This window comes from Pleurodeles waltl, chromosome 7 (assembly GCF_031143425.1).
Source record: "Pleurodeles waltl isolate 20211129_DDA chromosome 7, aPleWal1.hap1.20221129, whole genome shotgun sequence".
Taxonomy (NCBI): domain Eukaryota; kingdom Metazoa; phylum Chordata; class Amphibia; order Caudata; family Salamandridae; genus Pleurodeles; species Pleurodeles waltl.
In genome coordinates this window covers 693,305-718,001 of record NC_090446.1, presented here as the reverse complement: position 1 = coordinate 718,001, position 24,697 = coordinate 693,305, and the positions used below count along the sequence as shown (strand labels likewise).

Genomic DNA, 24,697 nt, shown 5'->3' with positions numbered 1-24,697 from the left:
TCCCATGTTTTGGTTAAGAGTGTTGTTATGAGCGTCTGTCACTTGGTACTGCTGCTGACCAAGTAGGTGTTGTTCAGGGTGCACCAGTTTCTCTATCACCATGGTAACACTGGCAACTGTGTCCCCGTAGGCCTGAACCTCAACACCATTTATTAGGGGAAGTTGCTTGTACTTATCCATATTAAGGGGACAAGCAACCAAGGTGGCCAAATCAATGGCACCTGCAGAGACTAACACAGCCTCTGTGGTCTCCCTAACAAGACCAACCCCAACTAAATTACCAAAAGTGAGCCCAGCTACTCCCTTGGATTGGCTATTAGTAGGTTTGCTCCCACCACCACTGCTATAACTAGGGGCACTAGAATTTGCAGTAGGGGTTGTGGTAGTGGGAGTTTTGGTGTTTTTCTTTGGACAACTGGCATCAGTTGTCCAATGGCCTTTGACTTTACACAAATAACACCAAGGCTTTTTAGGTTGATTTGAAGAGGATTTGGACCCACCACCCCCACCAGAGGATTTTTGTGGGCCTGATGAAGACTCAGTTTTACTTTTGTCCTCACCCTTGTCAGAAGATTTACCATCCTTCTTCTTGCCATCCTTGTCACCCCCTGTATGAACTTTTCTGTTCACTCTTGTTCTGACCCATTTGTCTGCCTTCTTTCCCAATTCTTGGGGAGAGGTCAGATCTGAGTCCACTAGATATTGGTGTAACAAGTCAGACACACAGTTATTCAGAATATGCTCTCTCGGAATAAGATTATACAGGCTTTCATAGTCAGAAACTTTACTGCCATGTAACCACCCCTCCAAGGCCTTCACTAAACAGTCAACAAAGTATTTCCAGTCTTGTGAGGACTCTTTTCTGGGGTCTCTGACCTTAATCCTGTATTGTTCAGTGGTTAAGCCAAATCCATCCAAGAGTGCATCCTTCAAAACTGCAAAATTGTTAGCATCACTTTCTCTAACAGTAAGGAGCCTATCCCTACCTTTTCCATTTAAAGAGTAGCCACAATATAGCAGCCCACTGCCTTTGAGGGACCCCCTGTACCATACAGGCCCTCTCAAGTGCAGCAAACCACTTGTTGATGTCATCCCCCTCCTTGTAAGGGGGGACTATCTTGTGCAGATTCCTGGAATCATGCTCTCTAACAGGATCACTATCAGGAATACTGCTTTTGCTGCCACCATGGGGTCCTAACCCCAATCTCTGTCTCTCCTTCTCCAGGTCTAAGGATTCCCTATCTAAGGCCAGCTGTTGCTGTTTAAGCTTCAGCCTGGTCTCTTCAACTCTCAACTTTTTGAGTTCCCTTTCTAACATATTGTCTTCAGGGTGGGTGGGTTGGGAATGCTTGGACACAGAAGATAAATTGGAAACAACAGAGGGGGATCTGCCTCTAACTGACTGAACCCTAACAACTTGGCCTCCAGGAATAAAGACTCCTCTACTATGATGGGAACCTCTATTACTACCAACATTACTGGGTGTTCTGCTAGGGGGCAGATTTGGAACAGAACCCTCCCCACCTCCCTCAAGGAGATCCCCTGAGTCAGAATGGGACCCTTCTATTAACCTCTCATTTGAAGTGCCTGCTTGGGACTCATCATTCATAATAAGCATGTTAAATAGAAACTCTTTTGTAGGGTTCTTTCCTATCACTAAACCTCTATCTAGGCAGAGACTCCTTAGGTTCTTGTGATTCAAATTGTCATAAGTAGTATTGACCATTTTAAGAGTAGAGTCTTCTACAGACAAGATAGTAAAAGGTTTAGAGACAGTGAGAAGGAAGAAAAAGTTTCAGAACTTTTTAAAGAACAGAGAAAAAAAACTTTTTCTAACTTTTAGAAAACTTTTAGAAGTTTTAGAATACTTTTCAGCACTTTATAAAAAGTATGAGAGAAGAAATTCAAAACTTTTTGGTTAGGTGTACATACACTGAACTTGTTTTGTATATTATTCTCTTATGAAAAGTGCACAATGACAAAGTGGTAAGTAGTTACAAGTACTTATCCCACCGCTGCACAACCAATGTAGGAGGCTGGCCTGGCTTGTAGTGGGTACCAAAGGTACTTACTCCTTGTGCCAGGTCCAGTTATCCCGTATTAGTGTAGAGGAGGTGTTTCTAGCAGATTAGGCTGATAGAAGGTAGCTATGGCAAAGCAGCTTAGGCTGAACTAGGAGACATGTAAAGCTCCTACTATACCACTGGTGTCATATGCACAATATCATAAGAAAACGCAATACACAGAAGTACTAAAAATAAAGGTACTTTATTTTTATGACAATATGCCAAAAGTATCTCAGTGAGTACCCTCAGTATGAGGATGAGATATATACACAAGATATATGTACACAAACCAAAATTATGCAGGTAATAGCAAGAAAAGTAATGCAAGCAGTGTAAAATTACAGTAGATTGCAATAGGAGCACATAGGTATAGGGGCAACACAAACCATATACTCCAAAAGTGGAATGCGAACCACGGATGGACCCCAAACCTGTGTGAGCTTGTAGAGGGTCGCTGGGACTGTAAGAAAACAGTGATGGTTAGAAAAATAGTCCACCCCAAGACCCTGAAAGGTAGGTGTAAAGTGCACCTGCTACCCCCAGAGAGCCCAGAAGTCGTGATTGGGGGATTCTGCAGGAAGAACAAACACCAGCAATGCAACAACAGTGGATTTCCAGACCTGAGCACCTGTAAGACAAGGGGACCAAGTCCAATAGTCACAACAGTGTCGAGAGTGGGCAGGAGCCAAGGAAATGCCAGCTGAGGGTGCAAGGAAGCTGCCACCTGTTGGAAGAAGCTTGGAGTTCTGCATGAAAGAAGAGGACTATGAACTTCTCCATTGGAGGATAGATGTCCCACGTCGCGATGAAGCTTGCAGAGGTGTTCCCATGCAGAAAGACTGCAAACAAGCCTTGCTAGCTGCAAGGGTCGCGGTAGAGGTTTTTGGGTGCTGCTGTGGCCCAGGAGAGACCAGGATGTCGCCACTTGCAGGAGGAGACAGAGGGGGCACCCAGCAGCGTAGGGAGCCCTGACAGAAGCAGGCAGCACCCACAGAAGTACCTGAACAGGCACTTGGAAGAAGAGTGAACCAGAGTCCATGTGAAGTCACAAAAGGGAGTCCCACGACGCTGGAGGACAACTCAGAAGGTTGTGCACTGCAGGTTAGTGTGTCGGGGACCCAGGCTTGGCTGTGCACAAAGGAAATCCTGGAAGAGTGCACAGGAGCCGGAGCAGCTGCAAATCACGTGGTACCCAGCAATGCAGTCTAGCGTGGGGAGGCAAGGACTTACATCCACCAAACTTGGACTGAAGAGTCACTGGACTGTGGGAATAACTTGGACAGAGTTGCTGAGTTCCAGGGACCACGCTCGTCAGGATGAGAGGGGACCCAGAGGACAAGTGATGCAGTCTAGCGTGGGGAGGCAAGGACTTACCTCCACCAAACTTGGACTGAAGAGTCACTGGACTGTGGGAGTCACTTGGACAGAGTTGCTGAGTTCCAGGGACCACGCTCGTCATGCTAATAGGGGGGCCAGGGGACCGGTGTTGCAGTCTTTTGGTGCCTGCGGTTGCAGGGGGAAGATTCCGTCGACCCACGGGAGATTTCTTCAGAGCTCCTGGTGCAGAGAGGAGGCAGACTACCCCCAGAGCATGCACCACCAGGAAACAGTCGAGAAAGCCGGCAGGATGAAGCGATACCAGGTTGCTAGTAGTAGTCTTGCTACTTTGTTGCGGTTTTGTAGGCGTCCTGAGCAGTCAGCGGTTGATCCTTTGGCAGAAGGTGAAGAGGGAGATGCAGAGGAACTCTGATGAGCTCTTGCATTCGTTATCTGGTGAGATCCCCAAAACAAAGACCCTAAGTAGCCAGAAAAGGAGGATTGGCTACCAAGAGAGGTAAGAGCTTATCAGAAGGAGCCTCTGACGTCACCTGCTGGCACTGGCCACTCAGAGCAGTCCAGTGTGCCACAGACACCTCTGTTTCCAAGATGGCAGAGGTCTGGGACACACTGGAGGAGCTCTGGGCACCTCCCCTGGGAGGTGCAGGTCAGGGGAGTGGTCACTCCCCTTTCCTTTGTCCAGTTTCGTGCCAGAGCAGGGCTGGGGGATCCCTGAACCGGTGTAGACTGGCTTATGCAGAGATGGGCACCATCTGTGCCCATCAAAGCATTTCCAGAGGCTGGGGGAGGCTACTCCTCCCCAGCCTTCACACCTATTTCCAAAGGGAGAGGGTGTTAAACCCTCTCTCAGAGGAAGTCCTTTGTTCTGCCTTCCTGGGCCAGGGCTACCTGGACCCCAGGAGGGCAGAAACCTGTCTGAGGGGTTGGCAGTAGCAGCAGCTGCAGTGGAGACCCCCGAAAGGCAGTTTGGCGGTACCCGGGTTCTGTGCTAGAGACCAGCGGGATCATGGAATTGTTCCCCCAATGCCAGAATGGCATTGGGGTGACAATTCCATGATCTTAGACATGTTACATGGCCATGCTCGGAGTTACCATTGTGACGCTGTACATAGGTAGTGACCTATGTACAGTGCACGCGTGTAATGGTGTCCCCACACTCACAAAGTCCGGGGAATTTGCCCTGAACGATGTGGGGGCACCTTGGCTAGTGCCAGGGTGCCCACACACTAAGTAACTTTGCACCCAACCTTCACCAGGTGAAGGTTAGCCATATAGGTGACTTATAAGTTACTGAAGTGCAGTGTTAAATGGCTGTGAAATAACGTGAACGTTATTTCACTCAGGCTGCAGTGGCAGGCCTGTATAAGAATTGTCAGAGCTCCCTATGGGTGGCAAAAGAAATGCTGCAGCCCATAGGGGTCTCCTGGAACCCCAATACCCTGGGTACCTCAGTACCATATACTAGGGAATTATATGAGTGTACCAATATGCCAATGTGAATTTGTAAATTTAGTCACTAGCCTGTTAGTGACAAATTTGGAAAGCAGAGAGAGCATAACCACTGAGGCTCTGGTTAGCAGAGCCTCAGTGAGACAGTTAGGCATCACACAGGGAACACATACAGGGCACATACTTATGAGCACTGGGGCCCTTCCTGGCAGGGTCCCAGTGACACATAGACTAAAACAACATATCTACAGTGAAATATGGGGGTAACATGCCAGGCAAGATGGTTCTTTCCTACAGGTGGGCTCTAAACCCAGTACCAGTTCTTGTTAAGCCACAGTACGTCTTTCACAATCAGACAGCTTGTGCGTCTGGTAGGTGAGTAGTGCTTATTTCAGCCTGTGGTTTCCGGTGCAGGGTACCGGCACTTAGTTTTGGGGTCTGACACCTATTTTTTTCTATCAGGCATTTACTGCGAGCAAAAGACACACATGGGAAAGAGGGAGGAAGATAAAAACAAAAAAGCGTCACAAAGGGAGAAAGCAGAAAGCTGCAAGAGTGAGTTGAAGGGGCAGAAGTGGCTGTAAATGGATAAAAGAGGCCCAAGATGGCTTTAGGATTACACTGCCTCAGTATTCTTTGCTCGCATGTTAAAATGTAGCAGCCACATGTTTAAGAGGAGAGCTTTGGGCACCGGCACGTTTTTATATACAAATTAAGCACGTTAGGTGAGACTGTAAATGTCCAAATAGTACATTGAAAGTGACACCAGCTGGTGGGCGTCTGAAGAAGGATACCAGTAAGCGTGCTATTTTCACTAACTGTGCATACGTGTGCAGAGGGGTACCACTGAGAGGACGTCGGGATCCATGGTGGTGGAATCTAATTTGAAAGGTTGTTTAACCATTTTCATGCAATGAAGCAGATTTCAAGCATTTCAGCTTACAGGAGGTGACAATGGTGCTTTGTGGAGTAGCATGCGTACTACACACAAGCAAAGCCCCATTCAAAGGGTGAAAAGAAATATTGTCCCTAAAGTCATTTTGTGGGGCACATCATAAGAAGCCCGTGATGCAGGGGAGCAGTGAGCTGGCCGCCCTGTCCTGGTGCACGTGTCACTGCTGGGACTGATCTCAGCCTTGAACCTTGTGCACTGAATGTGGAAGCCTGCAGGTTCTGGGGTACATCATGCAATGCCCGTGATGCAGGGGAGCAGTGAGCTGGCCGCCCTGTCCTAGTGCACGTGCCACTGCCCTGAGACTGATCTCAGCCTTGAACCTTGTGCACTGAATGTGGAAGCCTGCAGGTTCTGGGGTACATCATAAGAAGCCCGTGATGCAGGGGAGCAGTGAGCTGGCCGCCCTGTCCTGGTGCACGTGTCACTGCCCTGAGACTGATCTCAGCCTTGAACCTTGTACACTGAATGTGGAAGGCTCCGTGTTCTGGGGTACATCACAAGAAGCCCGTGATGCAGGGGAGCAGTGAGCTGGCCGCCCTGTCCTGGTGCACTTGCCACTGCCCTGAGACTGATCTCAGCCTTGAACCATGTACACTGAATGTGGAAGCCTGCAGGTTCTGGGGTACATCATGCAATGCCCGTGATGCAGGGGAGCAGTGAGCTGGCCGCCCTGTCCTGGTGCACGTGCCACTGCCCTGAGACTGATCTCAGCCTTGAACCTTGTGCACTGAATGTGGAAGCCTGCGTGTTCTGGGGTACATCACAAGAAGCCCGTGATGCAGGGGAGCAGTGAGCTGGCCGCCCTGTCCTGGTGCACTTGCCACTGCCCTGAGACTGATCTCAGCCTTGAACCTTGTGCACTGAATGTGGAAGCCTGCAGGTTCTGGGGTACATCATGCAATGCCCGTGATGCAGGGGAGCAGTGAGCTGGCCGCCCTGTCCTGGTGCACGTGCCACTGCCCTGAGACTGATCTCAGCCTTGAACCTTGTGCACTGAATGTGGAAGCCTGCAGGTTCTGGGGTACATCATTAGAAGCCCGTGGAGTCAATGTGCGCAGGTTATTGTGAGTGAATGAAGCTGTGAGTGCCTGGCATCAATGCGTAGCCAGTGCAGTGAGCTCAGTACTGATAAAATATGGTTGTTCCCTTTGTGCCATAGAGGAAGTGTATTGCCAGGTGTAGGACTGATGGGGGTAGGGGGTGAGATGAGTCCTGGAGAGAGTTACAGTAATTGATCCTGGGTAGTACCAGGAATTGCCCAAGAATGATTGGATAGTGGTCAGGAATATAAAGGTGCGTTCCTCAGAGAAGACAACATTGATAGCACGCATTTCTGGCCATAGTGTCCATCTGAGATGATAGGTTAAGCCATTTTCCTAGGATGACTCTGAGGGTTTGGCACCGTCAAGGAGGATGGGTTAGCTCTTGAGGGTGTTTAATATGTCCATCCAAGATTGTTTCGGGCAGTGGTGCTTTTGGTAGCAGATGAGGAGCAATAGAGTTTTGGAAGAATTCCGTTTTGAGTGATGGGAATTCATCCAGCCTTGGAAGGCGTTTAGTGTGCTGGCAAGGTGCAGGATGTTGCTGGGAGAGCAGACCTTTATGTACAGTTGAGCATCATCGGCGGATGATGATGGAAGATGTCCAGTTTCCCAGTAAGACTCCAGGAGGCTAGATCCTCAGACTGAGCTGGGTCTGAGCGAGGATTGATCCTTGAGGGACTGCAACAAATACCCCACCCTCGACCATGCGCGGTCGGCGTTGGCTTTACATATGGTAATAAAATATAACTACATAAAAAACACTAGAAATTCACTGAAAAAAAAGATTAAATGGACTTTATAGTTAGGTGAAAATGTTAGTCATTTTAATGAACAAAACCACTGAAATTCACCAGTTATAGTTATTTCAAGTAACTATAACTTGTTCCTTAAGTAAATTATAACTCACACCCTCACCATGCAGTGCTAATTACCCCATATATTACATCATTCATGACATCTTCTATGACACCATTGATTATATCATGCAATATGTGTAATGACATCAACTGTTCATGGTCAGGGCATGCCTTATAGTTACCTGAGGGCATGAGCTATAGTTATAGTTACTTGAGATACCTATAATGTCCCTTTAGCCTTTGTTTTGCAGTGAATATTAAAAACAAAAGTTAAAGTAACGTTATAGTTAGGTAAAATGTTCAGTAACCACGTAACGTTTAAATGCTAAAAAATGCAGCTAACACCACACTGCACATGCCTTTTGGCCGTGTGTGGCAGGGTGTTGAGCACAGGGCTTAGGGGGGCTGCGTGGCTCCCCTCCCCAAACCTATTATGGCTCTGGTCCCCATCCCCCAGGGCCTTTTGTTTTTTATTAAGGGGCGAGTGGCCACGTGGGCCCCCTCCCCGAGCCTTATTAAGCCCTGGTTATCCCATCCCCCTTTGACCTTTTTTTTTATTAAAGAGGGAACAGGCCGGGTGCCCCCCCCCCCTTTCTGAGCCTTATTAGGCCATGGGGTCCCCACCCCCATAAAGGCAGCAACCCCACACAACATAGGGCCTTTGGTCATGCATGGCGGAGGTTGGCCAACGGGCTGCCATGTGGAGAGGTCCTTTCGTCAACCCCCGCATGCAGCCAACCCTACGCTGTGCACAGCCTTTGGCCATGTCTGGAGGGGGGTTGGCCACAAGGTTTGGCCTGTGACCTTTGACCAATGCCCTCAAAGGCAGAAAGCCCCACAGTGCACAACATCTTGGTTACAGGGCTGGGCCTGGGGACCTCATCACCCAGGACCTCTTTGTTTTAAAGAGGAGAGGAGCTGTGGGACCCTCCTCCACTCAAACACATTATGGCTCTGGGAACTCCATCCCCAGGGCCTTTTTTTATTAAGAGGTAGAGTGGTGCAAGGCCCCCTTACCAAGCATTATTAGGCCCTGGGGACCCCATGGTCAATTTATTTAATTAAAGGGGGAGGTGGCCGGGTGGACTTCCTTCCCAAACCTTACTAGGAACTGGGGAACCCATCCTTCATAAAGCCAACCAACCTCACACTGCGCAGGGCCTTTGGTCATGCAGAGCGGCCTGTATTACCATTGTCAAGTTTGGGGAGGGATCATGACTTACAAGTGAGGAAGCCTAGACTGAATCATGATGACCATCCCCTACCTCACCGGTATGTTCTGCTTCACAAATTGTGGGCCTCATTTAGAAGAAACTGAAACATCGTCATTGATGCACCAGATTTCCTGCGTCTCCCACACATCCCCTAACAACGCCATGGATGCGCTGTATTTACAATACAGAGCTCCATGGCACACATTTTCACAGATGCGTCAGAAATTCTGACGCATCTGTTGCTACTAAAGTGACGCATTGCTGGAGTTGCGTCGTTAAACTGACAGACTGCACCATCTGTGAGGGCCAGCACACACCTGCAGACATCGCCATCTCACTCGCCGCACCATCAGTGAGGGACAGCACACACCTGGAGACATCTCCATCTCACACACCCCACCATCAGTGAGGGACAGCACACACCTGAAGACATCTCCATCTCACACGCTGCACCATCAATGAGGGACAGCACACACGTTGAGACATCTCCATATCACAGAAGGCACCATCAGTGAGTGACAGGACAAACCTGGAGACATCTCCATCTTGCACGCTGCACCATCAGTGAGGGACAGCACATACCTGGAAGCATGCGCATCTTGCATGCCACACCATCAGTGAGTGACAGCACACACCTGGGGACGTTTCCATCTCACATGCAGTACCACTGATAGAGAACCGCAAACTTCTGGAGGCATCTCCATTTCACACGCCACACCATCAGTGAGGGACAGAACACTCTTGGAGACATCTCCATCTTGCATGCTGCACCATCAGTGAGGGAAAGCACACACCAGGAGACATCTCCAGCTCCACTCTGCACCATCAATAAGGTACAGGAGACACCTGGAGACATCTCCAGCTCACAGACCGCACCATCAGTGAGGGCCACACGCACCCGGAGACATCTCGCACGCCGTACCATCAATGAGGACAGTACACACCTGGAAGCATCTCACTCGCCACACCATCAGTGAGGGACAGCACACCCTGGGAGATTGCTGGAGACATCTCCATTGCATACATTGCACCATCAGTGAGGGACAGCACACACCATGGGACAACTCCATCTCACACGCCGCACCATCAGCGAGGGATACCACACACCTGGAGACATCACCATCTCAGACGCCGCACCATCAGTGAGGGACAGCACACACCTGGAGCTCACCTCCAGCTCACCTAACGATTCTCTGCTCCACTGCAATTGTGGAAATACATTTATTTGACAGACTACCTTACCAACGTGACCTAAAAAAAGCTTGCATTATCTTTCATTTCACATCCTGCTCCACATATGCAGCCCACACATCCCTGGAGAGACCTGCATCTCACAACAAAGCAGTAAGTACTGCAGCGCAGCAGCGCAGGGACCTCCATGTCACAACCCTCTCCACCGGGCAAGCCAAAGACACCTAAAGCAACCTCCACCTCACACACTACTTCAACTATGTCGACTATGTCGCGTCTCCTCTTCACAATTCAGATGTGTGTTCAGTTCCTATGACAAGTCTCCCAGGGGATTCTGTGCTCCACATACCTGCCAAACCTTCTCCCCCACTAAAGCCGGGATTTGTAAGACCACCATAGTAGGAGACGTGGGGTGGTACTCACACGCAGTGCAGCTTCTGGAAAGAAGGCGGGTTGCATGTGTGTAGGCAGGAAACAAGCAGTGCAATGTTTCACTAACGCCTTCCTCTGAACCATATCTATCCCTTCAGGAGTCTTATTCAGCATTGAGGTCACATCTACTTACTTCGCTGTGAGGAACTACTGGCGAGGCTTCTTTGCAGCCACCTTCAGCGCTTTCATCTTCCGGGTGCTGGCCGTCTGGAACAAGGATGCAGGTTGGTGCCCATGTGGGAGTGTGGTGGGGAGGAAGGGATGCAAGGGTCGGTGCTGTGGCCAGAAGGGCTGGCCTCTGTGGTACAAGGATTCAGGTTGGTGTCCATGCAGGAGTGTGGTGGGGAGGTTGGATGCAAGGTTCAGTGCTGTGGCCAGAAGAGCTGGGCTGTGTGGAACAAGGATGCAGATTGGTATCCATGTTGGAGTGTGGTGTGGAGGTTGGATGCAATGGTCAGTGGAGTGGCCAAAATAGCTGGGCTGTCTGGAACAAGGATTCAGGTTGGTGTCCATGTGGGGGTGTGGTGTGGAGGTTGGATGAAAGTGTCAATGCTGTGGCCAGAAGAGCAGGGCTGTATGGGACAAGGATGCAGGTTGGTGCCCATGTAGGGGTGTGGTGGGGAGGTTGGATGCAAGTGTCAGTGCTGTGGCCAGAAGGGCTGGCCTGTGTGGAACAAGGATGCAGGTTGGTGCCCATGTAGGGGTATGGTGGGGAGGTTGGATGCAAGTGTCAGTGCTGTGGCCAGAAGGGCTGGCCTGTGTGGAACAAGGATGCAGGTTGGTGTCCATGTGGTGGAGAGGAAGGAATGCAAAGGTCAGTGGTGTGGCCAGAAGGGCTTGCCTGTCTGGAACAAGGATGCAGGTTGGTGTCCATGTGGGCGTGTGGTGGGGAGGTTGGATGCAGGGGCCAGTGCTGTGGCCAGAAGGGGTTGCCTGTGTGGAACAAGGATGCAGGGTGGTGTCCATGTGGGAGTGTGGTGGGGAGGTTGGATGCAAAGGCCAGTGCTGTGGCCAGTAGGGCCGGCCTGTGTGGGTGTGGACTCTTGGTTAATGTGAGAAGAGGTGGCTGGGACATGTAATAAGGTATAGCCATGCGCTCTAGCTTGGATGCTTTATAAACATGTGATCCCCTGCAATCACCGCAGGTCAAGCAAAGGCCACAATATGAGGGTCTTAGAGATGCCCGAACCACCCAACACCCCCCCACTGCCACACGCTGGAGGGCAATATTCAAACCAGTGGTTCAATAGTTGTAAATATATTTACTGGCAGAGTTTTCAGCAAGTGAATCTGGTAGCAGTAGCCAAGAAGCAGTGGCTGGAGAGACTATTGCGTGTTATAGCGACCCCACGACTGACCCTCGACTGATGACCAAGAAGCAATAGCTGTAGAGACAACACTGTATTATAGCAACTCCTCGACTGATGACCAAGAAGCAATGGCTGGAGAGACTACAGTGTGTTATAGCGACCCCATGACTGACCCTCGGCTGATGACCAAGAAGCGATGGCTGGAGAGACTACAGTGTGTTATAGCGACCCCACGACTGACCCTCGACTGATGACCAAGAAGCGATGGCTGGAGAGACTACTGTGTGTTATAGTGACCCCACGACTGACCCTCGACTGATGTCCAAGAAGCAATAGCTGGAGAGACTACTGTGTGTTATAGCGACCCCGTGACTGACTGTCTACTGATGACCAAAAAGCTATTGCTGGAAGACTATTGGGTGTTATAGCGATCCCACGACTGACCCGTGACTGATGACCAAGAAGCGATGGCTGGAGAAACTACTGTGTGTTATAGTGACCCCACGACTGACCCTCAACTGATGTCCAAGAAGCAATAGCTGGAGAGACTACTGTGTGTTATAGCGACCCCGTGACTGACTGTCTACTGATGACCAAAAAGCTATTGCTGGAAGACTATTGGGTGTTATAGCGATCCCACGACTAACCCGTGACTGATGACCAAGAAGCGATGGCTGGAGAGGCTATTGTGTGTTATAGCGACCCCCACAGCTGACCCTCGACTGATGACCAAGAAGCAATGGCTGGAGAGACTATGTTGTGTTATAGCAACCCCACAACTGATCCTCGACTGATGACCAAGAAGCAATTGCTGGAGAGACTACAGTGTGTTATAGCGACCCCACGACTGACCCTCGACTGATGACAAAGAAGCGGTGGCTGGAGAGACTATTGTGTGTTATAGCGACCCCACGACTGACCCTCTACTGATGACCAAGAAGCGACGGCTGGAGAGACTACAGTGTGTTCTAACGACCCCGTGACTGACCCTTTACTGATGACCAAAAAGCAATGGCTGGAAGACTATTGTGTGTTATAGCGACCCCATGACTGACCCTCAACTGATGACCAAGAAGCAATGGCTGGAGAGACTACAGTGTGTTATAGTGACTCCCACGACTGATCCTCGACTGATGACCAAGAAGCGATGGCTGGAGAGACTACAGTGTGTTCTAGCGACCCCACGACTGACCCCCGACTGATGACCAAAAAGCGATGGCTGGACAGACTATTGTGTGTTATAGAGACCCCACGACTGACCCTCGACTGATGACCAAGAAGCGATGGCTGGAGAGACTATTGTGTGTTATAGAGACCCCATGACTGACCCTCGACTGATGACCAAGAAGCGATGGCTGGAGAGACTATTGTGTGTTATAGCGACCCCACGACTGACCCTCAACTGATGACCAAGAAGAGATGGCTGGAGAGACTACAGTGTGTTATAGCGACCCCACAACTGACCCTCGACTGATGACCAAGAAGCAATGGCTGGAGAGACTACAGTGTGTCATAGCGACCCCACGACTGATCCTCTACTGATGACCAAGAAGCAGTGGCTGGAGAGACTATAGTGTGTTATAGCGACCCCGCAACCGACCCTCGACTGATGACCAAGAAGCAATGGCTGGAGAGACTATTGTGTGTTAAAGTGACCCCACGACTGATCCTCGACTGATGACCAAGAAGCGATGACTGGAGAGACTATGTTGTGTTCTAGCGACCCCACGACTGACCCTCGACTGATGACCAAGAAGCGATAGTTGGAGAGACTATGTTGTGTTATAGCGACCCTGCGACTGATGACCAAGAAGCGTTGGCTGGAAAGACTACAGTGTGTTATAGCGACCCCACGACTGACCCTCAACTGATGACCAAGACGCTATGGCTGGAGAGACTACTGTGTGTTATAGCGACCCCACGACTGACCCTCAACTGATGTCCAAGAAGCAATAGCTGGAGAGACTACAGTGTGTTATAGCAACCCCATGACTGACCCTTGACTGATGACGAGAAACAATGGCTGGAGAGACTATTGTGTGTTATAGCGACCCCACGACTGATCCTTGACTGATGACCAAGAAGCAATGACTGGAGAGACTACAGTGTGTTATAGCAACCCCATGACTAACCCTCGACTGATGACCAACAAGCAATGGCTGGAGAGACTATTGTGTGTTATAGCGACACCACGACTGACCCTCGACTGATGACCAACAAGCGATGGCTGGAGAGACTATTGTGTGTTGTAGCGACCCCACGTCTGACCCTCGACTGATGACCAAGAAGCAGTGGCTGGAGAAACTAGTGTTTGTTATAGCGACCTCACGACTGACCCTCGACTGATGACCAAGAAGCGATGGCTGGAGAGACTATAGTGTGTGTGAGGAATGCCAATGCTTAGGGACACCAGGAGGCCCCAAGGTGCCATCAGGAGCCCTGTAGTGAGTCCTGGGGGTGCCATCTCTGCATTAAGGTAAGAGGAAGTGCCTGGTAAGCCCTGTGGACCTAGGGAGTCCTCCCCTCGCCATCAACAGGACATAAGATGCTGTGTCCAGGGGCCCATCACATGGCCCCCCTCTTCCAGACCCTGCCCTTCTCTGGCTGTGTGTGAGCTGCCTCGTCCCATCTGTGCTGCACTGTCCATACTCTGTCTCGTATCCTCAGTCCTCACCTCCAGTGCTCCCCCCATCCCTTCCTCTCCTCTCTGCTATCCCTGCCCTCTCCCCACAGCTCTGCCCTTCTCTCCACAGCTCTGCCCTTCTCTGCTCAGCTCTGCCCCTCTCTCCACAGCTCTGCCCTTCTCCCCACAGCTCTGCCCCTCTCTCCTCAGCTCTGCCACTCTCCTCAGCTCTGCCCCTCTCCCCACAGCTCTGCCCTTCTCTCCTCACCTCTGACCCTCTCTCCTCAGTCCTGTCCCTTATCTCCTCAGCTCTGCCCTTCTCTCCTCAGCTCTGCCCCTTCTCTTCACAGCTCTGCCCTTCTCTCCTCAGCTCTGCCCCTCTCCCCACAGCTCTGCCCTTCTCTCATCAGCTCAGCCCCTCTCCCCACAGCTCTGCCCTTCTCTCCTCATCTCTGCCCCTCTCTCCTCAGTCCTGTCCCTTCTCTCCTCAGCTCTGCCCTTCTCTCCTCAGCTCTGCCCCTCTCTCCCCACGGCTCTGCCCCTTCTCTCCACAGCTCTGCCCTTTCTCTCCACAGCTCTGCCCCTCTCCCCACAGCTCTGGCCTTCTCTCCACAGCTCTGCCCCTCTCCCCACAGCTCTGCCCCTTCTCTCCACAGCTCGATCAATCAAAAAATATATAGAGCGCGCTACTCACCCGTAAGGGTCTCAAGGTGCTGGGGGGGGGGGGGGGCAGGCAGTAGGGTGGTGGGGCTGCCGGTTACTGTTTGAAAATCCATGTCTGGGGGTGTTTTCTGAAAGACAGGAGGTCCTGAGTCTTGCAGAGGTTGGTGGGGAGGGAATTCAGGGTCTTGGGGGCGAGGTAGAAGAAGGATCTGCCTCCAGTGGTGGTGCGTTGGATGCAGGCAACTGTGGTGAGTGCGAGGTCAGCGGAGTGGAGGTGGCGGGTGGGAGTGTGGAAGTTCACTCTTTCGTTAAGGTAGGCTGGTCCAGTGTTGTGGAGGGATTTGTGTGCGTGGATGGGGACTTTGAAGATGACCCTTTTATGGATCGGGGGCCAGTGAAGGGATCTGAGGTGGGAGATGTGTTCATGGCGTGGGCGGTTCAGGATGAGGCTGGCGGCTGCGTTTTGGATCCTCTGGAGTTTCTGCTGAAGCTTGACTGTGGTGCCGGCGTAGAGGGCTCTGCCCTCCTCTCCTCAGCCCTGTCCCTTCTCTCCACAGCTCTGACCCTTCTCTTCTCAGCTCTGCCCCTCTCTCCACAGCTCTGTCCCTTCTCTCCTCAGCTCTGCCCCTCTCTCCACAGCTCTGCACCTTCTCTCCTCAGCTTTGCCCCTATCCCCACAGCTCTGCCCTTCTCTCCTCACCTCTGACCCTCTCTCCTCAGTCCTGTCCCTTATCTCCTCAGCTCTGCCCTTCTCTCCTCAGCTCTGCCCCTTCTCTTCACAGCTCTGCCCTTCTCTCCTCAGCTCTGCCCCTCTCCCCACAGCTCTGCCCTTCTCTCATCAGCTCAGCCCCTCTCCCCACAGCTCTGCCCTTCTCTCCTCATCTCTGCCCCTCTCTCCACAGCCCTGCCCCTTCTCTCCACAGCTCTGCCCTTCTCTCCTCAGTCCTGTCCCTTCTCTCACCTGCTCTGCCTCTTCTCTCCTCAGCTCTGCCCCTCTCTCCACAACTCTGCCCCTCTCTCCACAGCTCTGCCCTTCTCTCCTCAGCTCTGTCCCTTCTCCCCACAGCTCTGCCCCTTCTCTTCTCAGCTCTGCCCCTTCTCTCCTCAGTCCTGTCCCTTCTCTCCACAGCTCTACCCCTTTACTCCTCAGTCCTGTCCCTTCTCTACACAGCTCTGCTGTTCTCTCCTCAGTCCTGTCCCTTCTCTCCTCAGTCCTGTCCCTTCTCTCCACAGCTCTGCCCTTCTCTCATCAGTCCTGTCCCTTCTCTCCTCAGCTCTGCCCTTCTCTTCGTGTTCTTCTTCTCCATGTGCATCTCACAGCATCTTTATTTCCACAGTCAGCATCACTGCTCTCCCCCCCCCCCCATCTGCCTCTCTCGATTGCTGTCCACCCTCCCACAATTCCATCCCGCCTCACCCTCTCTCTCCACCCTCTCTGCCCTCCATCTCACAGCATCTCTCTCTCCACAGTCACCATAACTGCCCTCTTCAGAACCAACTTCCGGATGGAGTTCCCCTTTGACCTGCAGGAGCTGCCGGCCTTTGCAGTCATTGGGTAAGTGCTGGAGTGAGCGGGCACTCGGGGGTCCGGGGAGGGGGGACCATGTGCAGCGAGGAGGGTGAACCCACATTTTAGGGTGGCCAGCTATACATGGCACAAACTGTGGGCGTTATTGCAGTGAATCTCAACAAACACGAAGTGGGTCACGTCCTTTCTATGACAGGGAGATTTGCCGGGATTAAAATGAAGATGAGACGATCCCATGGTTCAGACCTTCTCCCGAGGACACAGGCAACGTGGTCTGTGGCTGGGGTCACCAGGCCACGTCTCCTGCACGGAAACTAAGCTGGGCTCGCCGGGCCTCGAAGATCCACTTCTTGGAGGCCCTTGAGATCTCAGTCCCTGCCCATCTCTAATGTAGAAAAAACCCTTTAAAACCTTCTAGTGAGATGTTAGCGCACCGAAGCTCCGAGCTTTGTGCTGGGGTAGTACCGGCGCCAGATAGAGGGGCAGAGCAGATCTCACCCCATGGCGCAAGCTTGTCGCTGGCACAGAAGGGTCCATCCCAACAGCCATAGCGCACTGAAGCACCCAGCTGGTTCTAGGGTAGTACAGGCGCCGGACAGAAGGGGCACAGTGAACAGATACTGGATTAGGGGCGGGGGGGAGCTTGTTGCTGGCGCAGAAGGGTCCACCTCCGGAACCATAGCGCACCGAAGCACCCAGCAGTTTTAGGGTAGTACAGGCGCCGAATAGAGGGGGGCAGCGCAGATCTCACCTCATGGCGCATGCTTGTCGCAGGCACAGAAGGGTCCACCTCCACAACTATAGCGCACCGAAGCACCCAGCTGGTGGTAGGGTAGTACAGGCGCCGGATAGAGGGGGCAGCGCAGATCTCACCTCATGGCGCATGCTTGTCGCTGGCACAGAAGGGTCCACCTCCACAACCATAGCGCTCCGAAGCACCCAGCTGGTGCTAGGGTAGTACAGGCGCCGGACAGAAGGGGCACAGTGAACAGATGCCGGATTAGGGGCGGGGGGGGGGAGCTTGTTGCTGGCACAGAAGGGTCCACCTCCGGAACCATAGCGCACCGAAGCACCCAGCATTTTTAGGGTAGTACAGGCGCCGAATAGAGGTGTGTGGGGGGGAGAGGAGGGGGGGGGGGGGCAGAGCATATCTCACCTCATGGCGCAAGCTTGTCGCTGGCACGGAAGGGTCCATCCCCACAGCCGTAGCGCACCGAAGCACCCAGCTGGTGGTAGAGTAGTACAGGCTCCGGACAGACGGGGGCACAGAGTGCAGTTACCGGATTAGGGGCGAGGGGGCAGGGCACATTTCACCTCATGGCGCATGCTTGTCGCTGGCACAGAAGGGCCCACCTCCGGAACCATAGCGCACTGAAGCACCTGGTGTCTCAGCTGAGATTACTTGACTGTTAACAAAAGGGATACAAATACGGGGCGACTCATGGCCAGTCTTCAGTAATCCCCAGCACAAGCTTCGGGTTGAAACTACTGGTGGTGTCGGTACAATACCGCCCGGGTGGTAACACTGAGCGCATTCATGCCACTAGACCCGATTCAGGCGGGCGACTCTCGGTTTTTAAAACCTTCAAAGGGTCCATTTAGCTGCCTCTGCTTCGGTAGAAGTCAGATGGCGAAATACATTCTTCCGACTATGTTTTTAAAACTTTCCCACTTTCCTCTTCCACGATGTTGGCGGCGCGTGCAGCACGTGTGCACTGTGGGGACGGCGGGTGGGGCTCAGTGGAGTCAGGGGAGACATCAGTCATCCTTCCCCCTCATTATCATCCCCTCAGCCTTCCGCTCATCATCACTCCTCAACCTTCCATCTTTAGTCCTCATCCTTCCGCTCAACGTCACTCCTCAACCTTCTGCTCATCATCACTTCTCATCCTTCCATCATCACTCCTCATCCTTTCATCATCACTCCTCATCCTTCCACACATCATTACTCCTCATCCTTTCATCATCACTCCTCATACTTTCAGTCATCATCACTCCTTATCCTTCCACTCATCACTCGTCATCCTTCCGCTCATCATCACTCCTCATCCTTCCCTCATCACTCTTCACCATTCCATCACCACTCCTTATCCTTCCATCATCACTCCTCATCCCTCCATCATCACTCCTCATCCCTAAATCATCACTCCTTATCCTTCCATCATCACTCCATATCTTTCCAAAATCACTCCTCATCCTTCCGCTCATCATCACTCCTCATCCTTCCATCATCACTCCTCATCCTTCCACTCATCACACCTCATCCTTCCAGTCATCATCACTCCTCATCCTTCCTTCATCATTCCTCATCCTTCCACTCATCATCCTTCCACTTATAATCAGTTCCCATCCTTCTACTCATCATCACTCCTTATCCTTCCATCTTCACTGCTCATCCTTCCCTCATCACTCCACATCTTTCCATCATCAGTCCTCATTCTTCCACTCATTATCACTCCTCATCCTTTCAGTCATCATCAGTCCTCATCCTTCTGCTTATCATCATTCCTCATTCATCCATCACCACTCATCATCCTTCTATCATCAATCCTCATCCTTCCACTCATCATCACTCCTCATCCCTCTGCTCATCATCACTCCTCAACCTTCCATCATCACTCCTCATCTTTCCATCATCACTTGTCATCCTTCCGCTCATCATCACTCCTCAACCTTCTGCCCATCATCACTCCTCAACCTTCTGCCCATCATCACTCCTCAACCTTCCATCTTTAGTCCTCATCCTTCCGCTCAACGTCACTCCTCAACCTTCTGCTCATCATCACTTCTCATCCTTCCATCATCACTCCTCATCCTTTCATCATCACTCCTCATCCTTCCTTCATCAATCCTCATCCTTCCGCTCATCATCACTTCTCAACCTTCCAGTCATCATCAGTTCTCATCCTTCCACTCATCATCACTCCTCATCCTTCCATCACCACTTCTCATCCTTCGACTCATCATCACTCCTCATCCTTCTGCTCATTATCACTCCTCATCCTTCCATAATCACTCCTCATGCTTCCACTCATCACTCCTCATCCTTCCAGTCATCATCACTCCTCATCCTTCCAGTCATCACTCCTCATCCTTCCTTCATCATTCCTCATCCTTCCACTCATCATCACTCCTCATCCTTCTACTCATAATCAGTTCTCATCCTTCTACTCATCATCACTCATCTTTCCATCTTCACTGCTCATCCTTCCCTCATCACTCCACATCTGTCCATCATCACTCCTCATCCTTCCACTCATCATCACTCCTCATCCTTTCAGTCATCATCAGTCCTCATCTTTCTGCTTATCATCATTCCTCATCCATCCATCATAACTCCTCATCCTTTTATCATCACTTCCCATCCTTCCACTCATCATCACTCCTCATCCTTCTGCTCATTATAACTCCTCATCCTTCCTATATCACTCCTCAACCTTCCAGTCATCATCAGTTCTCATCCTTCCACTCATCACTCCTCATCTTTCCATCATCACTTCTCATCCCTCCATCATCACTCCTTATCCTTCCATCATCACTCCTCATCTTTCCAACATCACTCCTCATCCTTCCACTCATCATCACTCCTCATCCTTCCATTATCACTCCTCATCCTTCCACTCATCACTCCTCATCCTTCTGCTTATCATCACTCCTCTTCATTCTGCTCATCATCACTTCTCATCCTTCCATCATCACTCCTCATCCTTTCATCATCACTCCTCATCCTTCCACACATCATTACTCCTCATCCTTTCATCATCACTCCTCATACTTTCAGTCATCATCACTCCTTATCCTTCCACTCATCACTCGTCATCCTTCCACTCATCATCACTCCTCATCCTTCCCTCATCACTCTTCACCATTCCATCACCACTCCTTATCCTTCCATCATCACTCCTCATCCCTCCATCATCACTCCTCATCCCTAAATCATCACTCCTTATCCTTCCATCATCACTCCATATCTTTCCAAAATCACTCCTCATCCTTCCGCTCATCATCACTCCTCATCCTTCCATCATCACTCCTCATCCTTCCACTCATCACACCTCATCCTTCCAGTCATCATCACTCCTCATCCTTCCTTCATCATTCCTCATCCTTCCACTCATCATCCTTCCACTTATAATCAGTTCCCATCCTTCTACTCATCATCACTCCTTATCCTTCCATCTTCACTGCTCATCCTTCCCTCATCACTCCACATCTTTCCATCATCAGTCCTCATTCTTCCACTCATTATCACTCCTCATCCTTTCAGTCATCATCAGTCCTCATCCTTCTGCTTATCATCATTCCTCATTCATCCATCACCACTCCTCATCCTTCTATCATCAATCCTCATCCTTCCACTCATCATCACTCCTCATCCCTCTGCTCATCATCACTCCTCAACCTTCCATCATCACTCCTCATCTTTCCATCATCACTTGTCATCCTTCCGCTCATCATCACTCCTCAACCTTCTGCCCATCATCACTCCTCAACCTTCTGCCCATCATCACTCCTCAACCTTCCATCTTTAGTCCTCATCCTTCCGCTCAACGTCACTCCTCAACCTTCTGCTCATCATCACTTCTCATCCTTCCATCATCACTCCTCATCCTTTCATCATCACTCCTCATCCTTCCACACATCATCACTCCTCATCCTTTCCTCATCACTCCTCATCCTTCCTTCATCAATCCTCATCCTTCCGCTCATCATCACTTCTCAACCTTCCAGTCATCATCAGTTCTCATCCTTCCACTCATCATCACTCCTCATCCTTCCATCACCACTTCTCATCCTTCGACTCATCATCACTCCTCATCCTTCTGCTCATTATCACTCCTCATCCTTCCATAATCACTCCTCATGCTTCCACTCATCACTCCTCATCCTTCCAGTCATCATCACTCCTCATCCTTCCAGTCATCACTCCTCATCCTTCCTTCATCATTCCTCATCCTTCCACTCATCATCACTCCTCATCCTTCTACTCATAATCAGTTCTCATCCTTCTACTCATCATCACTCATCTTTCCATCTTCACTGCTCATCCTTCCCTCATCACTACACATCTGTCCATCATCACTCCTCATCCTTCTACTCATCATCACTCCTCATCCTTTCAGTCATCATCAGTCCTCATCTTTCTGCTTATCATCATTCCTCATCCATCCATCATAACTCCTCATCCTTTTATCATCACTTCCCATCCTTCCACTCATCATCACTCCTCATCCTTCTGCTCATTATAACTCCTCATCCTTCCTATATCACTCCTCAACCTTCCAGTCATCATCAGTTCTCATCCTTCCACTCATCACTCCTCATCTTTCCATCATCACTTCTCATCCCTCCATCATCACTCCTTATCCTTCCATCATCACTCCTCATCTTTCCAACATCACTCCTCATCCTTCCACTCATCATCACTCCTCATCCTTCCATTATCACTCCTCATCCTTCCACTCATCACTCCTCATCCTTCTGCTTATCATCACTCCTCTTCATTCTGCTCATCATCACTCCTCATCATTCTGCACATTATCACTCCTCATCCTTCCTTCATCATTCCTCATTCTTCTGCTCATCATCACTCCTCAACCTTCCAGTCTTCATCATTCCTCATCCTTCCATCTTCACTGATCATCCTTCCCTCATCACTCCTCATCCTTCCATCATCACTCCTCATCCCTCCATCATCACTCCTCATCCTTCCATCATCACTCCTCATCTTTTCAACATTGCTCCTCATCCTTCCGCTCATCATCACTCCTCAGCCTTCCATCATCACTCCTCATCCTTCCATCATCATTCTTCATTTTCCATTATCACTCCCCATCCTTCCACTCATCATCACTCCTCATCCTTCTGCTCATCATCACTCCTCATCCTTCCATCATCACTCTTCATCCTTCCGCTCATCACCAGCCCTCATCCTTCAACTCATCATCACTCCTCATCCCTCCGCTCATCACTCCTCACCCTTCCATCATCACTCCTCATCCTTCAACTCATCATCACTCCTCATCGTTCCACTCATCATCACTTCTCATCCTTCTGCTCATTATCACTCTTCATCTTTCCATCATCACTCCTCATCCTTCCACACATCATCACACCTCACCGTTCCACTCATCATCACTTCTCACCCTTCTGCTCATCATCACTCGTCATCCTTCCGCTCATCATCACTCCTCATCCTTCCCTCATCACTCTTCACCATTCCATCACCACTCCTTATCCTTCCATCATCACTCCTCATCCCTCCATCATCACTCCTCATCCCTAAATCATCACTCCTTATCCTTCCATCATCACTCCATATCTTTCCAAAATCACTCCTCATCCTTCCGCTCATCATCACTCCTCATCCTTCCATCATCACTCCTCATCCTTCCACTCATCACACCTCATCCTTCCAGTCATCATCACTCCTCATCCTTCCTTCATCATTCCTCATCCTTCCACTCATCATCCTTCCTCATCCTTCCACTTATAATCAGTTCCCATCCTTCTACTCATCATCACTTCTCATCCTTCCATCTTCACTGCTCATCCTTCCCTCATCACTCCACATCTTTCCATCATCAGTCCTCATTCTTCCACTCATTATCACTCCTCATCCTTTCAGTCATCATCAGTCCTCATCCTTCTGCTTATCATCATTCCTCATTCATCCATCACCACTCCTCATCCTTCTATCATCAATCCTCATCCTTCCACTCATCATCACTCCTCATCCTTCTGCTCATCATCACTCCTCAACCTTCCATCATCACTCCTCATCTTTCCATCATCACATGTCATCCTTCCGCTCATCATCACTCCTCAACCTTCTGCCCATCATCACTCCTCAACCTTCTGCCCATCATCACTCCTCAACCTTGCATCTTTAGTCCTCATCCTTCCGCTCAACATCACTCCTCAACCTTCTGCTCATCATTACTTCTCATCCTTCCATCATCACTCCTCATCCTTTCATCATCACTCCTCATCCTTCCACACATCATCACTCCTCATCCTTTCATCATCACTCCTCATCCTTCCTTCATCAATCCTCATCCTTCCGCTCATCATCACTTCTCAACCTTCCAGTCATCATCAGTTCTCATCCTTCCACTCATCATCACTCCTCATCCTTCCATCACCACTTCTCACCCGTCGACTCATCATCACTCCTCATCCTTCTGCTCATTATCACTCCTCATCCTTCCATAATCACTCCTCATGCTTCCACTCATCACTCCTCATCCTTCCAGTCATCATCACTCCTCATCCTTCCAGTCATCACTCCTCATCCTTCCTTCATCATTCCTCATCCTTCCACTCATCATCACTCCTCATCCTTCTACTCATAATCAGTTCTCATCCTTCTACTCATCATCACTCATCTTTCCATCTTCACTGCTCATCCTTCCCTCATCACTCCACATCTGTCCATCATCACTCCTCATCCTTCCACTCATCATCACTCCTCATCCTTTCAGTCATCATCAGTCCTCATCTTTCTGCTTATCATCATTCCTCATCCATCCATCATAACTCCTCATCCTTCTATCATCACTCCCCATCCTTCCACTCATCATCACTCCTCATCCTTCTGCTCATTATCACTCCTCATCCTTCCTATATCACTCCTCAACCTTCCAGTCATCATCAGTTCTCATCCTTCCACTCATCACTCCTTATCTTTCCATCATCACTTCTCATCCCTCCATCATCACTCCTTATCCTTCCATCATCACTCCTCATCTTTCCAACATCACTCCTCATCCTTCCACTCATCATCACTCCTCATCCTTCCATTATCACTCCTCATCCTTCCACTCATCACTCCTCATCCTTCTGCTTATCATCACTCCTCTTCATTCTGCTCATCATCACTCCTCATCATTCTGCTCATTATCACTCCTCATCCTTCCTTCATCATTCCTCATTCTTCTGCTCATCATCACTCCTCAACCTTCCAGTCTTCATCATTCCTCATCCTTCCATCTTCACTGCTCATCCTTCCCTCATCACTCCTCATCC

The 24,697-nt window shown here is 50.4% G+C and overlaps 1 protein-coding gene across 1 annotated transcript in view; it reads left to right on the top strand.

Annotated features, from left to right (window-relative positions):
• The window catches only part of CLCN1 (chloride voltage-gated channel 1), a 609,758-nt gene that overhangs the window by 176,441 nt on the left and 408,620 nt on the right, over positions 1 to 24,697 (top strand). The window contains exons 8-9 of the mRNA XM_069242656.1: positions 10,644 to 10,769; positions 16,612 to 16,696. Of these exons, the coding sequence (XP_069098757.1) occupies positions 10,644 to 10,769; positions 16,612 to 16,696 (211 nt within the window). The remainder of the gene's footprint in view (positions 1 to 10,643; positions 10,770 to 16,611; positions 16,697 to 24,697) is intronic.